Genomic DNA, 18458 nt, shown 5'->3' with positions numbered 1-18458 from the left:
TTCTCAGCCAAGGGAGTGGGCTCACTCACAATTTTGCCTAAGAACACAGCCATGAATAAAGAATGGTACCAACACATCCTCCGAGAGCAACTTCTCCCAACCATCCAAGAACAGTTTGGTTACGAACAATGCCTTTTCCAGCATGATGGAGCACCTTGCCATAAGGCAAAAGTGATAACTAAGTGGCTCGGGGAACAAAACATCGACATTTTGGGTCCATGGCCAGGAAACTCCCCAGACCTTAATCCCATTGAGAACTTGTGGTCAATCCTCAAGAGACGGGTGGACAAACAAAAACCCGCAAATTCTGACAAACTCCAAGCATTGATTATGCAAGAATGGGCTGCCATCAGTCAGGATGTGGCCCAGAAGTTAATTGACAGCATGCCAGGGCGGATTGAAGAGGTCTTGAAAAAGAAGGGTCAACACTGCAAATATTGACTCTTTGCATAAACGTAATGTAATTGTCAATAAAAGCCTTTGACACTTTTGGAATGCTTGTAATTATACTTCAGTATACCATAGTAACATCTGACAAAAATATCTAAAAACACTGAAGCAGCAAACTTTGAAGACCAATACTTTTTAATTATTTAATTAATTAATATGCCATTTAGCAGACGCTTTTATCCAAAGCGACTTACAGTCATGCGTGCATACATTTTTTTGTGTATGGGTGGTCCCGGGGATCGAACCCACTACCTTGGCGTTACAAGCGCCGTGCTCTACCAGCTGAGCTACAGAGGAATACTTGTGTCATTCTCAAAACGTTTGACCACAACTGTACAGTATAGTATATAAAAAAAAAAAGTATCACTGTTGCTGGCTAGTTGGTATAATAGTGGTCTTAGTTCTCAATTCCCCAATGGTCCTCAGTGTCATTCATTTAACGTTATTAAATGAGCTTTTTGGTTTTGTGAAATGAATGAATAATTTGATCAAGATGCCCTGGACTAGCTTATCCGGTTCAAACAAGCATTTGTTAACCCAGGGCTAAGCTTTAGCCCTGGGGTAATGTGCAGTGTGAACACGCCTACTATGGGGCTATGACAGTATGCAAACTATAGTGGAAAAGAAAAACAAACGTGGTAAATTTGATATATTCATCCCTTTATTGAGAATACCATATACCACACCACCCATGATAACATGATGGGATGGAGGAATCCAATTGTTCAAATCATAAAACAAAACATTAAAACAAAGACTAAGAGCAAAGCTAATTTTCCTCAGAGAAAAGGGGTCTGTCCTGGCCACAAAATAAAGGGCCTTATTTAGTTGGAAGTTTTGCTTTTGGTAAAGTTTCAAATTATTACAGAACTACACAAATGAAGTACTGTAATCTTCTTTTAAACGTTCAAGAGTATATCTTTTTTTGTAAATCTTTTTTTAACCTTGTTTTTATTTCTTTTTGCATAGGATTTTATAGAGATGACCCAGGCATTTGAAGCCAATGTAGTGATCTCTCCCCATCTTTTTCTCAGTTGTTTGTGTCCTGGGGGAGGGGGGAAACACAAAAAGCATTGGATAAGAAATATGAACCCACTACAATTGAACCAGTCAAAAGCAATAGATTAAGTTCCATTAGCAAATCTATACACCATTAATGTATGTTGCCAAAAGGTTTGAGTAGACACCATTATCAGTGCTGGGGCAAAATCTCATGCTTCGGCGATATCATGGCTCACATTTTCTCATCTATTAACAATACTAATTTAACAAACAGTTAGTAAGCGCTCTTACACATCAGGAAGTAGCGTCAGCAGCGGTTGAAGTGATGACTCCAACTTTCTGTGTGGCATCCTTCTTTGCCTGGTGGGCCTGGAGCACGGCAACAGCCTCCTCCACCTGCACAAACACACAGAAATAGGAAAAATAAATCAGAGCCTTAGACAAAACTATATGACCCTAGATCACTTTTTATGATCTTATCCTGATATTATCCTGTTGCTGGTACCTTGGAGCGCAGGGATTCGTGGGACTCCAGCATGTGCAGCAGCTCAGAGTTGTCGATCTCAAGCAACATCCCAGTGATCTTCCCTGCCAAGCTGGGGTGCATGGCCTGGATCAGGGGGAACAGGCGCTCCCCTGAGAGAGAGAGAACGAGAGACAGGGAGGGTTAAGAATGGTTCTTATGGTTTCAAATGTTACTGTATAATTGCACCTTATTGCAATGATGTTCAAAACTCTAGATTCTAGAATTTGGCAGTGAACTTCCAAGGACCAATATGACACACCACCAATCTGTTCCAGCACTCACCCAGCATCTGCTTCTGCTCCTGAGGAGGTGCAGAAGCTAGCATGGAGGATGTGAGAGGCTCCTGACCCTGCACATGTACAGCTGGCTGAGCCTGAGAGGAGAAAGACAGGCAACAAAGGGGTTAAAACGACAGAGTGATGGAACAGAAAAATAGTGGAAGGGAAAATAGAGATTTGAGGGAGGAGAAGAGATGAGGGAGGAGGCAGTTTTAACTATGCCAAAGATGGAGGTTGGTGAGATTTACCTGCTGTAAGGCAATGGGCTGCACACCCTGGGGGTTAGTGTTGCGTATGCTGGTGGCGTACTTGTAGGGTGGCATGGCACGAGGGGCAGGGACTCCCATGGAGGGACGAGGACCCATGGCCTGGCCAACACCTCCTAATGGTAGGGATGACACATAAGGACATATGATGGGCCAAGTATATTAAGTTTGATGAGGTAATCCCCTGTAGCTCAGTTGGTAGAGCATGGCGCTTGCAACGCCAGGGTTGTGGGTTCGTTTCCCACGGGGGGCCAGTATGAAAAATGTATGCACTCACTAACTAAGTCGCTCTGGAAAAGAGCGTCTTCTAAATGACTAAAATGTAAATGTAAAATTTCCATAATGTAAATGATAATCAGTTACTATCAGATATACTGAGGGCATCCAGTCTTACCAACTCTCTGAGCTCCAGCAGGCCCCATGCCTCGTGGGCCCTGGGCACTGGTGTTGGGAGCCAGGTGTCTCAGGTTGGCACGTGGACCAGGCTGGCGCAGAGAGTTGGGCAACCCCTGGAACCCACCTAGAAGGGGGGGGGGTTATTATTGGACAGCAGTTCAAGTCACCATAATATGTCACTAGGACATATAGTACTTGAATAAACATAGCCTGGACATATAGCCCATGATAAATTGAGTCATTATGTATGATGTCATCTCTAACCCTCACCTTGGCCTCTGCCACCCTGCTGCTGCCAGCGGGGGTTGGGCCTCATCTGGGTCAACTGATTGGGTGCATAGTAGGTGGTCCTGTTTTGGCCCTGGGAGAGACACACACAGTTAATGACAGACGTGTAACCATGTGTGCAATAATGTTGCACAACATTAAAGTTCTACATCCAACTCTACATAAACAACAACTGACTCACTTGTTACAGTGCCAAACATCTTACTGGCATTTGCACAGCAGTATTTATTATATCCACTGTCAGAACCCTGACATGGCTGTTGTGAAGGGTATTTCCAGTAAAGCCCACATAACTTTCTCTCAAACCCATTTTAACCCTCTCTCCCTCCCTCACTAACTTGTGGCACTGCAGGCATGAAGTATCCGCTGGCGGGCTGGAACTGGTTGATGATGGCGTTGGCAGGCATGGCCCTCATGCCAGTGATGCGCTGCATGTACTGGTTAGTGAGGTGGGCCTTGCGCTCTTCTTTGCGCTGAGCCAAGGCCACGTAGAGGGGCTTGGAGCCCACGATGCGCCCGTTCATCTCAGTCACAGCCTTGGTGGCTTCCTCAGGAGAAGAGAAGCAGACAAAGCCAAAGCCCTTGGACCGTCCCTCCTCCAGCATGACCTACAGCGAGAGAAGTCAGCCGTGTTATATCTGGATAACACACTCCAAATACACAACTGAGAAGGGTAATGGTGGTGCACTGTTTTGGCTTCTGCTGCAATCTCACTTTGGCACTGGTGATGGACCCGAATTGGGTGAATTCCTTGCGCAGTTTCTCGTCGTCAATGGTGTCGTCCAAGTTCTTAATGTACAGGTTAACGCCCTGAAACCAGAAAAACACTGCCATGACCCACACACACATACTCAGCCTGGCTTGTTTCCTTAATGGATGGGTACTATGAAACAAGATGTCAGGTTGATTGATGGCATTTGGTTGTAATCAGTGTTCTATTGGACATAGTGGTGCCAGAGGAGGACATGCTGGTTGACCTGGTAACGGCTGATCCTCTCCTGTTTCAGCATCTCAAACTTCCTCTTCAGCTCCCCCTGCCGTTCCATCTTCTTCTGAGCGCGTCCCACAAATACTGTTTTTCCATTGAACTCTTGGCCGTTCATCTCCTCACATGCCTGAATAGAGATTTATTTGTTACAGCCAGTCTATATGCTGTAAACCCATACGTTAACAGAATGTGATTATTAGTGTGATTGTCTCAGTCTTTTTCCACCAACCATGAAAGCCTGCTGACTGTTGTTATGAGGGTATAATAGTACCTTGTTAGCGTCCTCGTGTTTCTCGTAACTGACAAAGCCAAAGCCTCGGGATTTGCCACTGGGGTCGGTCATAACCTTCACGCTGAGAATTCTACCTGCAGGGAAGAAAAGAGAAGAAATGGGACTCAGCTATACGAGTTTTGACAAATGCAATTGCATGTCTAGTTTCCTTGGATGGATTGCAAGACAAATATGTGAAAAACAAAAATGGCTCCACTAATGAGCAAACTCATACTGTATGTTTCAGTCACAGCTTACCGTATTGGTCAAACATTTCCTTTAGCTTGTCATCGTTCATGTCATCTCCAAAGTTCTTGATGTAGACATTGGTGAACTCCTTTGCTTTGGCCCCAAGTTCTGCCTCCCTCTCCTTCCGAGACTTGAAACGTCCAACGAACCTAAACACCGCCAGAGAGCAACGACACAACTCTTGTAAAACAGTCCTGAGCAGGAGGGAGAAAGGGACTGTGATCCATCTCTTATGTTTTTCATCTGAGATTCATGTTCAGGCTTCAAGCAGGTTTTCACAGCACTGACATTGAGGATTCCCAGACTATTAAATGGAAAGAAGCACTTTGTATAAGACAGCAGCACAGTGAGTCAGTCAAGGACCTCTCAGGAACAACGAACAAACTTATTTTTGCACTGTTTATGGCACCACAATCAGGCAAACTGAGCATTCATGCTATACACCCAGAACACACCACACACACAATGACGTTTCCTGGTCCAAGACTTGAGGGATGGAGGGACAGAGGTCCATAAAGAGGAAAGTTGAGGACCAAACGGAGGTTGATAGATCATCTTCCTCTACTCAGACTGTACCTTGCTATGCAGACCTCTCCCAATCTGGCTCCAGTATTGCATTCCTGCATTCGCTCCATCACTAAAACACACAAGCGTGGTTACACACACACACACGACAGGCAGGTGGACGGGTGGACAAACGTACAGACAGACGGATGCTCAGCTGACACATGGAGTGAGGTAACACAGAGTGGAAATGTGTTGTTGTGTAGGTTTAAAAAGGCACATATCCCAGTAAGCACTGCAAAAACATTCACTGTTAGTTGTGTAATTCAAGCAAACCACACAGAAAGACAGGGTGTATGGGGACTGAGTGTGGGGAAGAGGCTCGTTATATGCATCTACAGCAGGGATGGGCAACTTTGATGGGGAAGGGGGCCACAAAAAAAGATGGGCCTGCGGGACGCCAGTTGCCCATCCCTGATCTACAGGTTGCTGTTCCTCTGCACACCTCACCTTTTGCCGTGTTACAGTATAGGCCAACAGATGAGCTACTACTTCAGACTCCAACCATGTACAATCCTCATCAATATCCTAGCTGCCCTTGATTGCTCTAAACTGTCAACTTTCTACACAATGATAACTGCAGTTCAGCCCCTTCCCCACACCTCCCCACCCTCTCCTAGTTGATCAGACACTCACACCTTGCGGTCGTTCAGAAGCATGCCGTTCATCTTTTCAATGGCGCGGTCGGCTGCGTCCTGCGTCTCAAAGTGCACAAACGCATATCCTTTGGATCCATTCTCATCACACACAACCTGTTTGAGAGACAAGTTGATGCGTTTTTTTTAAAAGTACACAGTATATACACTACCGTTCAAAAGTGTAGGGTCACTTAGAAATGTCCTTGTTTTCGAAAGAAAAGTTAGTGTATATATACACACACACACGTCTATGGCCATACAGATGTCTATGGTCAGAAACACTGCCATCTTACTTTGCAAGACAGAATGTTCCCAAAGGCAGAGAAGGTGTCATAGAGGGCCTTGTTGTCGATGGTCTTGTCCAGGTTCTTGATGAACACGTTGCCCACCCCAGACTTCCTGAGGGAGGGGTCTCTCTGTGACCACATGATTCTGATTGGCTTCCCTTTCACCACATCAAAGTTCATGGTGTCCAGGGCTCTCTCGGCTAGAGGGCAGGGGGGAGAGGTTAGAGTCAGGGTGTTAACTTACAACATGGAGCCTAAAAACATATCAGTCAATGTGTACTGCACACAACCAAACACCATGTTGTTTATGCTATATAGTGCTCACTTCAAATCATGCACACCACACCATATGTACGCCTCCCAATAATTCACACTACGACATTGTGTTGTGTTGGATAGGACCAGGACTTATTCCTGGTCATGTCATGTGATCAGGAAAAACTATTGGCCCTAGTTTATGGCACACTTAACTAAGAAACCATGCTACTATTGGACTGTCCTAACTGCTACGCCATGTGGCTATGGAGTCTGACCGCTGCCTGCCACCACACTGAGCAGCTGTTAGTGGGGGGGGTAGCTCAAGTTGGCTAGGCAGGAGCACATGGCGCTCACACAGACAAATGGGACCAGAAGTGCCTTACAAGCCACACGTTTATTCAACCTCTCATAATGAATAGATACAATGGCACACATATAGTGCATGTACAGATATAATTCAAATGAGGCAAATGGCTCTTGAAAACTTTACATTATCTTATAGGTTCTCTAATAAATACCAGCCATTATTATTTATCATGGTCCGTACTACATATGCCAGTGTGCTGTAACTTTGATTTATGTTTCCAGATCTGCCTATTGTGATTTCTGCTGTGCCAGTTCTCATTTTCCTGCCCCCTCTCTCATGTCCATCTGGGTACACATGCCAACCAGAGAGCTCCCCTTTGTTCCTGTCACTCCACAGCAACACACACCCGGGCTTTAGAGCTAAAAATGTCTGGTAAACAAAACGGAGCTCCCTTGCGTCTGCTGGCATCAGCAGTTTGCTGTGCAATTGTACTTCACACAAACCAGCTCAGAGAAGGTGTGTGACGGTCACCCTGTCTGTCTAGTTCTGGAACGTTCCCATGGCCATGCTTGATGAAAGAACATGAGCACCATGTGGAGCTGAGATTGCTCAATGGATGAATAGCAGAGATAAACATATGATGAAATGAAATAAGAGGTAAAGTGAATGTAACACAAAAAACAAGTGAACTTCACAGGTCAGTGTGATGATATTATACTGTAAATGTATTTTGTCATACAACTAAAAACTGGATAGTTTATTCTAGGCGAGGCTGGTAGCCATCCAAATTGATTCTGTCAAACATTACCCTTATATGAAGACTTTAAAACATTTGAGATATTATAGGCAGGCAACATTTGAACTGCCTGAGAGAGGGACTATATTTAGAGAGGGGTCCTGAGAGGTATGTGCTCAATTGGTAGAGCATGGCGCTTGTAACGCCAGGGTAGTGGGTTCGATACCCAGGGATCACCCATACGTAAAAATGTATGCACACATGACTGTAAGTCACTTTGGATAAAAGCGTCTGCTAAATGGCTTATTATTATATTATTGATCATTCTCTCCCATTGATGGAGGGAGACACATTCAACAAGAATGTTCAGATGAGCAACCCCAGGTCTTGCAACTATTTACAAATGCAGCTGTGACATGCTGACACCCAAGTGGAGATGGTCAGCCAACGCTACTTTAGTCACATGAAGGAATACTACTCTCCTCAAATATGTGGTTGCAGTTGCAGGCCTAAATCTGTGGTAGTTGTACTACACTTTTACATCCTGACAGGTTATATTGATTGTGTTATGTGATAAAAATACAACTTCCAGGTTATATTGTGACCATGGAGTTCTCTAGCTACACTGGCTCAGACTGAGTCAGATACGTGGTGGCAGGTGTGTAATGAAAACCGAAGAAGCCCACACTGTTTAACCAACAGCTCAAGCTCAATCATGTCAGGTCACACCCCCTAACAATTACATTATTCTACTGCACATAACTCTACTTAGGACAATTAAAAGAGTGATTGTTGAATCGAGTGGTAAATCAAAGTGTGCAATTACATGTTATAGTTCAGATTTCTTACAATAGGAGCAGGGGCTTAGATACAAATGTTGGAAATTCCCTGCAAGCATGGGCATTGTAAGCCACTACAACCTGAGCAAAATATTACAGATCCACATGTAGAGGAGAGAACGTGGAGATGTTGTGTATGACACTGCCCTTCAACAATTACTCAAGAAATCCAACCATAAAAAATATGCTGAATCCACAAGAAAAGTTTCAGCAGAAATGTCTTTGCAGAAGCAATCTATTCAGACTTATTATCTTCAGATCAGAGGACACACATGCATGACATCACATTATCCCCAGAAAGCAGGGAAATGCAAGTGTTAGGTCGTGTTCCCCTGCTTAGACGTTTCTGACGCCTGGATACGTATTTCAGGTATCAGAAAACCACGTTTCAGCACTCTGGTGCCCGACTGCACAGTCCATAACGTGGTACACAATCATTGGTTGGTGATTGCAACCTCTAATCATGGGAAATGCAGCCTTATTGTTCAGCTGTGCCTTTTCTTCCTCTGTGTGTAAGGCAGCACGGAAGATATTGGGAATTAATTTCACTACAGAACGGTTCCCTGATGGCCCTTTAAATAGGAGCAGAAATGGGTCACTTTGGGTTAGGCAGTGTGGAGCAGTACCCTGGAGCAGAACTGCAGCCACCCATTCAAAGGTAGAGGCAGAACACAGACAGTAGCCTGGCTACAACATATCCAAAGCAGGAGTCTTGTACATGGCAAAGCAGGAGTCCTGGAGCATATCCTGGTCAATTCTCAAACAATGACACATGGAAGTGGGCCACTGTCGCTATATGGGTCAAGAGATATTCCAAACGTTGTACTTCTCCACTCACCAGTTAGTCCATGAAGGACAAAAATCATTTTGAGAGTCCATACTGTATGTATTAGTAGTCTGATTCACTGTGCCAAGCATGGTTCAGTGCAAGTTTACTTTAGCCCAAAGTGAGGGTTGAAAGGAAAACATTATCTTACACTATAGTTTTTCATTCATTCTGTTACTTGCAGAGTTAGCCTACACCTCTTCTTAGATTGCCTGTGGATTGGTATGTTTGTACTATGTAGTAGAGTCTGGAGGTAACCACGGAGTTCTATACAGGTAACAGGTGTGAATGCTGTAGATACGTTAAAACAGGAAATCACATCAATAAAATCAAAGATGTGCTTTACATTGGATCCTCTTTAAGACAAATGCACTGAACAGTTGACATGCTCAAATAAAGCCAACATCCAATCAACTCTTTACTGTAGCCTAATGCAAACAGACGCCGTTATTGTGGAGGCATGCTTTATTGCTTACCGTCCGTGGGTTGCGAGAAATTCACATAGGCATAACCCAGAGAGCGTCGGGTGATCATATCACGACATACTCGAATAGACAACACCGGTCCTGCTGGGCTGAATTTCTCATACAGCATAGCCTCCGTGATATCAGGGTGCAGATCGCCAACATAGAGAGAAGCCATTGGATAACTCCCTGTAGTCGCTGTGTTCATTTCTTGGACTGCACAAAATGTATGAATTCTTCTTTCACGCTATAACCACGGGAATTGTTTTTTAAGAATTGTTCTCCGGGGCAGAATCTGTGCGTAATTTGTGAGTAAAAAAAACACTCAGAATGTGACTTGTGTTCCGATCTAAATTTCAAGACTGGCTCCCAAGGAAAAGTGACAGCTAAAAACAGAATGGAATTTCGGCGTATTCTCCTGATAAATATAATTGTCCTAAACGTCGGATTTAGCCCGGGGCCTCCTGTTAACACAATTTAGCGATTTAGTTTTATTTCGTATATTACGGTAGGCCTATTTATTTTTAAGATTTTATATGTTTTATATTTTTTATATTTTTTTGGTTTTTTAAAGTTGTTAAAGAACGGTGAGTTAGACACTCACGGTTGTTTTGTGGCCGGGGAAAGAGACTGCGTGGGAAAAGCATGGTCACTTTATAGACAGTGCAGTGCGCAGAGGAAATAGACAGGGTCAAACTTGGAATAGAAAAAACCTGAGCATGCGGTGTAAAAGAGAGCGGCGGGTGTACGATCACAACTACCCAGCACATATCCCTACAGCGACATCTGGGTGTGACTATGTGGGGGTCATTATGGCAGGGGGCCAAACACGCCTTAGTTTAAAGGACAATGGGAGAATATTTTGGCCAAAGTAATAAAATATCTTCATTGAAAAAATGGCGTTACAATAACAGTAATTGCAAAAAAAAATCAGTTGCATTGAGATTATTCAATTATAAAAATGTATAAACGTCTTCTTTGACTACTCTGCCTTGTCCAGCTCCCAAAAGAGAAATTACAAATAAAAAGTTATTCATTAAAAGTCTTACACTAACTAAAGGATACAAGTGAAATGAATAACTAAAATGGAACCATAGTCAAAACTACAAATTACCTCATCACATCCAGGAGGGACAACACCAGGTTCCTCTGCCCAGCCCTCAGCCTCTTCACTGGGAACCTCTCCTCCATGCCAAACCTCCTGATCCCTAGTTCCTTCTCTCTAGGCCTCCTATCCTCCTCATCAATCAGTGTCTGAAAGCCGTCGGCAGCTTGGGACAACTGCAGCTTGGTTTGGACCACAGACAGAGTCTGTTGCTTTCGGTTTGGTCACCACCTTTTCAGTCTGCTGGCTCCAGACCCCATCAATAGCAGAATTCAATAGAAAGGCTTTCTGGTCAGTGGCTTCAGGGTATACTTTGGGAAATGGGCTCTTCTCTATGACATCATTTTGGAGAAGGGGACTCAACAGTCCATCATTACTTTAAGACATGAAGGTCAGTCAAAACAGAACATCTCAAGAACTTTGAAAGTTTCTTCAAGTGCAGTCGTAAAAACCATCAAGCGCTATGATGAAACTGGCTCTCATGAGGACTGCCACTGGAATGGAAGACCCAGAGTTACCTCTGCTGCAGAGGATAAGTTCATTAGAGTTACCAGCCTCAGAAATCGCAGCCCAAATAAATCCTTCAGAGTTCAAGTAACAGATACATCTCAACATCAACTGTTCAGAGGAGACTGTGTGAATCAGGCCTTCATGGTCGAATTGCTGCAAAGAAACCACTACTAAAGGACAAGAATAATAAGAAGAGACTTGCTTGGGCTAAGAAACCACAGCAATGGACATTAGACCGGTGGAAATGTGTCCTTTGGTCTGGAGTCCGAATTGGAGATTTTTGGTTCCAACCGCCGTGTCTTTGTGAGACGCGGTGTGGGTGAACTGATGATCTCCGCATGTGTATTTCCCACCGTAAAGCATGGAGGAGGTGGTGTTATGTGTGGGGGTGCTTTGCTGGTGACACCGTCTGTGATTTATTTAGAATTCAAGGCACATTTAACCAGCATGGCTACCACAGCATTCTGCAGTGATACGCCATCCCATCTGGTTTGGGCTTAGTGGGACTATCATTTGTTTTTCAACAGGACAATGACCCAACACACCTCCAGGATGTGTAATTGAGATGGTTTGGGATGAGTCGGACCGCAGAGTGAAGGAAAAGCAGCCAACAAGTGCTCAGCATATGTGGGAACTCCTTCAAGACTGTTGGAAAAGCATTCCAGGTGAAGCTGGTTGAGAGAATGCTAAGAGTGTGCAACGCTGTCATCAAGGCAAAGGGTGGCTATTTGAAGAATCTCAAATATAAAATATATTTTGATTTGTTTAACACTTTTTGGGTTACTACATGATTCCATGTGTTATTTCATAGTTTTGATGTCTTCACTATTATTCTACAATGTAGAAAATAGTACAAAAAAAATACCCTTGAATGAATAGGTGTTCTAAAACTTTTGACCGGTAGTGTACCTGCACCTGTCCTGGCAGCCACAGTTGGTGAATCTCCCTGGTCCTGACTCAAGACCATCAGTCCCTCTACCACTACTGGGGGAGAGAGCCAGGGCCCCTTTGGGAGCATGTTTGTCTCCAGAGAGCGACCATTTACATTACATTTTCGTCATTTAGCAGATGCTCTTATCCAGAGCGACTTACAAATTGGTGCATTCACCTTATGATAGCCAGTGAGACAGCCACTTTACAATTTTTATTTTTTATTTTTTGGGGGGGTGGGGAAAGGGGGGGGGGGTAGAAGGATTACTTTATCCTATCCCAGGTATTCCTTAAAGAGGTGGGGTTTCAAGTGTCTCCGGAAGGTGGTGAGTGACTCCGCTGTCCTGGCGTCGTGAGGGAGCTTGTTCCACCATTGGGGTGCCAGAGCAGCGAACAGTTTTGACTGGGCTGAGCGGGAACTGTGCTTCCGCAGAGGTAGGGGGGCCAGCAGGCCAGAGGTGGATGAACGCAATGCCCTCGTTTGGGTGTAGGGACTGATCAGAGCCTGAAAGTACGAGACAGAGACAGAAGTCCCTGATGCTATCAAGCTTTTAGGGCCACTAGGGGCTGCAGAGACAAACTGTAGCACTAGAGAGGACTTGTACCTATACATTCCTGAATCACTAGAATCAGACTGGACATAGTTGGACATGTGAGGGCTGGAGGAGAAATCCTGCTGATGGGCTGAAGCCTGAGGCTTGGTCTCTCCATCCACAACTATCAGGGGACCACTGCTCACAATGGCTTGAGCATCTGAAAGGAGACAAAAAAATTAAATTTAAGCCCGAAACATTAACCTCTTAAGGATCGGACCCTTTTTTAAGTTTTCGCCTAAATTGACATACCCAAATCTAACTGCCTGTAGCTCAGGACCTGAAGCAAGGATATGCATATTCTTCATACCATTTGAAAGGAAACAATTTGAAGTTTGTGGAAATGTGAAATTAATGTAGGATAATATTACACATTAGATCTGGTAAAAGATAATACAAACAAAAAAACTTTTTTTTTTTATCATCTTTGAAATGCAAGAGAAAGGCCACAATATAATATTGCAGTTTAGGCGCAATTTAGATTTTGGCCACTACACGGCAGCAGTGTGTGCAAAGTTTCAGATTGATCCAGTGAAGCATTGCAATGCTGTACTATTTTGTATCAAGTCTGCCCAAATGTGCCGAATTGGTCAATTGATACATTTTCAAGTACATAACTAGAGAACATACAAAAATGATATGGTAATACAAAATGTAAGTTTACACACTCCCAGGAATGTCATAAATGATGTATCATTAGCTTATACACTAACTTTCACACATCTAGATGGCCAGGGTGGGGTGGGTGTGGAGCCAGAGACAGCAGGGGTTCAAACTGTAGAACTCAGTTCCTACATTTGAATATGTTTTATCAAACAATAACTATGCTACATTTGATCTCTGGGACCCTTAGGATGACAAATCAGAGCAAGACTACAGAATGCAAGTACATTATTTACCTTCAGAAGTGAATGTATCAAACCAGTTGCCGTGATAAGTTTTGTTGTGACTCAAACAATAGCGTGGCATTTTTTCACTGTAATAGCTACTGTAAATTGGACAGTGCAGTTAGATTAACCATAATTTAAGCTTTCTGCCCATATAAGATATGTCTATGTCCTGGAAAGTTTGCTGTACTTACAACAGTCATGCTAATCACATTAGCACACATTAGCTCAACCTTCCCGTATACAGGACACCGATCCCGTCGAGGTTAATGAATGACTGTCCTAGAAGACTACTATACAGCCATGGCAGTTCAATCACATTAAGAACAATGAGTAGGTTCTTGAAAGAGCCTTTACACCTGGAGCCACAGCAGCTGCACACCTTATCACCACAACCTCCTCCCATCTGTAACAGATGGGTCAACACCCATTCAAGCTAAATGTAATAGAAGAAATCATGAATAATGTTTCCCTGGCCCATGCCCAGATACCTTGATTTGATCTTGTTTTAGTTGCACGACTTAGCATCTGGAGACACACCATGGTTAGAGATGATCACACCGCAGTGCACATAGGTCTAGGAAGGACAGTCAGAACGAATTGGACTTTCAGTAAGGAGTCCAAAGTGGACAGTCAGAACTAATTGTCCTTCTAGATTTACTTACCGGTGAATGCAAAAGAGATGTGTTGAGGATTAAATTAACTGCATCTGCTCTCCTGAAGGCCACAAACTCTGCCACAGCATGCTGGGATGCCACAGAGGCTATGCACCTGCAGAGAAAATATTAATAATGTACTCCAGTGATTTACTGATACATGTGTTCTACTCCTATCCCTACTACTAACCCTTTATTTAATATGACCCAAAGCCTTGTCCTGGTCACTGCATCAGGGGATGTAGAAGCAAAGCAGGACTGAGTGAAGAGCTGCTGGTTAGGGGCAGGCCTCGTGGACACAGATGCCTGGAGGTGGATGATCTGCCCTCTTTGATAGATGTTGGTTTCAGATGCATTGGTCCAGTATGCTGCAAGTTCCATGATAACATTACACTTGTAAAGAGATTAGTAAAAAAACTAAAAAAACAATCAATTTAACAGTGTCCCCTTTATCATGACTCACGGTTCATCGCATTCACAGCAAAGCCCCAGTTCTTGTGGACTCCAGTCTTGTGAGCTTGTGTTGAAACAGGTGTAGTGGGACTCACCTCAGATATGGCAATATTATAATTAAGCAGCAGCCAACACCCACATTACTTAAACACACGTAGAAGCTTTGAGACAAACCTCTGTGTCATGCAGGAGATGGGCAGTACAAAAGGAGTCAGCCACCAGGTGAGAGTTAAGGTTGAAGTGGAGGACATTGGAATAGGTCTCAAATCCATTGTGTGTCTGGAGAAGAAAATTGTATGTTATACACATCTTGAACTCATTTGAGAGAAACATTTTATTGGAAAGCATGTTCATGTCAGAAGGACATTTGGTATAGGCTACTCACTTCTCGGTTAGTTTCACACTGGGTGAGTTCATAAGTGAAGACAAATTAATTCCCTTGAGCTCAATTGCGCTGGCACCCTACACCAAACATGAACTCCTCACCACAACACCATTAAACTGCTGAACTACCTGAAGAGTTAGCTGTGTTCTACTGCACATTACCTGAATTCTGGGGAGATGAATATGTGGAAGTTTGGCGCCCCAGTGAGCCAAGAACTGAAGATGGTGTCATATGGGATGTCATTATGCATGGCACCATCAGAGAACATCAATGCATTGTCTTCTCCAGCTAGACAAGTCCCAATCGTAAAACACAGGAGTACCACAACTGCTCCCATCCTGATCTGCCACAACCCCGACCACACTAAGGCGCTCTTCAATCTAACCTCTAGCTCTGGTAAAGGCCCTCTGAATCAAGGACTCTCTAATAGCTATATTTGTAGCTTCAGGTTGGCAAAGCACAGGTGTTGATAATCGTTAATCAATGTGCAATCAGTAAGTGCACGCATGTGCCCAGCATTTTATGTTTGGAACCTATAAAATCGATGAGATATGATACTTGCAAATGAATTGCTTACTGACTGGTTGGTTACTCTCAATTGTAATATCTAGTCTGTTTGTGTGGCCTGTTACATTACTTTAACCTAGGCCATACATCATTGGAAGTACAGTTGAAAATCCTTTCTGCTCCGTTTTGACAGACACTATTATTTCACAGGTAATAGAGGCGGGGCGTAGCTACAGTTTGTTAGAAAAAGATATGCGATAACTGGGTCATTCCTACCATATGGTGTCTTTTGGACCTCATAACTTTTGGGAAAAAGTATATTTCTTAAAAATGTGTATTCTATCAGAAAAAGAACATGTTTGACTTTCAGAAAAACATATTGGTCAAGCTCAGGCACTTAATTTTTTCAAACCTGTTAGGTGCACAATCCTGACAGGGTGGAACCTAACAGGGTGGAAATTTGGAGCCTAAATTATCCATAGATCTGTGAGTGAGCAAGATTGAGCTAGCGTAATTGTGAACACTTGAACAGGATTTTAACTTCTCTAGCAAACATATTTAGAAATGTTAATTTTCTCTATAATTTTGCCTAACAGGGTGGAAATGTATGAGTGGTACATACAGACTAACAACATGGAAAAATTGATAAAACTGAGTGTTTATATTTATTTAGCTTTGCACAATTGTTTTCCCACCAAAGAAATGATAACACTTCCTGAATGTGGTGTCATTGTAGGAAGGGGTTGTTTTCTTAAATGGAGAATTACAACAAACTAACAAGGTGGAAAGTGATATCAGGGACATACAGAAAATCTTAAATAAAATAATAATAAATACAATAATCATGAAAAACACTTTCTTGATGAAAGAGAATTGAACTAGGACTATAAAATAATGAAGAAAGATTTTAAATATTTTATGGCTTATATTTATGGTGGAAGTTGATGAATAACACTCAGGGACATAGCAAAACCACCTACATCCACTGAAAAAAAAAGTGTTCAAAATGAATAAAATCCCCTTTCAAGGCCCATATTTTTTTGTTTTTAAGGTAAAGGACACCTGACCTTATATTTAAAGCTTTTTTGGAATCCACATTTTATACTAAATAAGAAGTGATATTTCCTGGGGATAGAAAAGGCACCACCGCATACTAGGAATGACCCAACTATGAATGATCAATACTTGATTAAGTTACAGCTTAGCTTATACAAAACGCCACAATGGAACGTAAGTCACAGAAAATAGATGTTGTGGTGGCAGCTGCAGAGAAGTACATGGGGGTACGAGATTTGACTTCAGAAGAGTTACAGTGTATGTTGAGTGGTACTGTTCCGTCATCTCAGGCTGTTGGCATGGGGTAGGATCAGATAGGGTTAAAGTAGTGGACTAAGGTGATGGGTTTTAATGAGTATAGGGTTAGTTGGTAGGGTAATTAAAATATGTATTTTTTTTTTTCTAAACATTTTCACGGTTCCCCTTTCCCATTTTGTATCACAAAGTGTAATGGATCTATACTATAGTTCAGTTGGGGGCGTTAATGCAACATATTGGATGCCAACCGTTAAACTACACCGAAGAAGAAGAACAAAATGCTCTTGGCGATACTTTCTTCTTTCTCGATTTGGGAAAAAAGGTTATGTTATAAATGTCCGTTTCCAGTTGCTGGTGGTTCTATTGTACTAAAAACATACTTTTTTTTTGTGTTGAATCGAGTGAAAAATGCATCTTGCGTGTGTAGACCTTTGTTTTGGTCGCACTGTGTGACGCGCTGTCATCTACTTCTGCACATAGCATAGAAACGACTAGTTCCACTTCCTGCAAAGATGCTGGGAAATGCTAGATGTGCGCCAGCTAAATAAATAAATATAAATTTTTAAGATGGCGAGGTACCTCATCCCATGGACGCAGTACAAAACATGGATTTCATATATTTCTGAGTTATTCGATTTTTGTAGAACCACCACTTTTTTGTCAAACCACTGAACACAGACATTTATAAGAACATATTTTTCCCGAATCATGAACGAAGAAAGTATCGCCAAGAGCAGTTTCATTGAAAAATCTATGGAAACGTTTTGCATAAACTAAGCTGTAACGTCGAGTATGGAAACATCGTTATCACATCTCGTGTCACAACCTGTAGCTAGGCGGAGCGTAGCGTCCTCATGATGATGCACAGGCAACAATTATCTATTATATTGACAAGATGGTCGACTGATCGCTCTTACAATGGAAATACATGTCCGCAAAGGCGAAAGGCAGGCGGGAGGAGGCGAGATCAGTTGGGAACATTGTAGCCAATGATCTTTTGTAGAAACATATCAATACACTTGTAACAATCTAAGCATTATTAAACTTCTATTCGCTCAAATAAGACTAACCTATAAAAATAGCAAATCACTTTTAACTTTACCAAATTCGACACTCATTGCCCCCCATTCAAATACTCCTCACTTGCCAAGGTCGCGTTCCCCTGCTCAATGTTGCATGCATCAACCAATGGTTGAATGCCACATCATTGAACGGCGTCATCGACTGACAGAATACTCTAACATATGATGTGGTTAGGTGATACGTAAAATACCTATCAGCAGTGGAGGCTGCTGAGGGGAGGACGGCTCATAATAATGGCTGGAACGGAGTAAATGGAATGGCATCAAACACATGGAAACCATGTGTTTGATGTATTCGATACCATTCCACCACGAGCCAGTCCTCCCCAATTAAGGTGCCACCAACCTGTGCTATACAGGCGTTGTAAAATCTGGCAGGCTTCAGCAACGCCTGGGCAGAGGG

At 42.9% G+C, this 18458-nt stretch overlaps 1 protein-coding gene and 1 long non-coding RNA gene across 7 annotated transcripts; both read right to left on the bottom strand.

The window, feature by feature from the left end:
* Positions 1-1089: 1089 nt before the first annotated feature.
* On the bottom strand, positions 1090-10271 carry LOC121545008 (polyadenylate-binding protein 4). The gene is made up of 15 exons (XM_041855324.2): positions 9646-10271; positions 6210-6403; positions 5915-6030; positions 4724-4863; positions 4466-4560; positions 4184-4321; positions 3921-4016; positions 3545-3814; positions 3189-3279; positions 2917-3042; positions 2505-2638; positions 2261-2351; positions 1958-2088; positions 1744-1848; positions 1090-1495 (listed from the first exon to the last, which is right to left on the bottom strand). The coding sequence occupies exons 1-14, from the start codon at positions 9839-9841 to the stop codon at positions 1747-1749; spliced, it is 1920 nt and encodes a 639-aa protein (XP_041711258.1). The 5' UTR covers positions 9842-10271; the 3' UTR covers positions 1090-1495; positions 1744-1746.
* A 2366-nt stretch (positions 10272-12637) lies between these two features.
* LOC121545009 lies at positions 12638-18247 on the bottom strand. Of its 6 annotated transcripts, none has more exons than XR_005996178.2 (7): positions 18076-18247; positions 15314-15440; positions 14778-15046; positions 14505-14682; positions 14324-14429; positions 14150-14235; positions 12638-12931 (listed from the first exon to the last, which is right to left on the bottom strand). It is a non-coding gene; the product is annotated as an uncharacterized LOC121545009 (long non-coding RNA). The 6 variants fall into 6 exon arrangements; XR_005996181.2 differs by having other exon boundaries at positions 15314-15367; XR_005996179.2 differs by lacking the exon at positions 18076-18247 and having other exon boundaries at positions 14778-14862; positions 14942-15046; positions 15314-16532.
* Between the last annotated feature and the right edge of the window lie 211 nt (positions 18248-18458).

This window comes from Coregonus clupeaformis, chromosome 29 (assembly GCF_020615455.1).
Source record: "Coregonus clupeaformis isolate EN_2021a chromosome 29, ASM2061545v1, whole genome shotgun sequence".
Taxonomy (NCBI): domain Eukaryota; kingdom Metazoa; phylum Chordata; class Actinopteri; order Salmoniformes; family Salmonidae; genus Coregonus; species Coregonus clupeaformis.
Note: the sequence above shows the minus strand (reverse complement) of the source record. Positions and strands in the feature narration are given on the sequence as shown.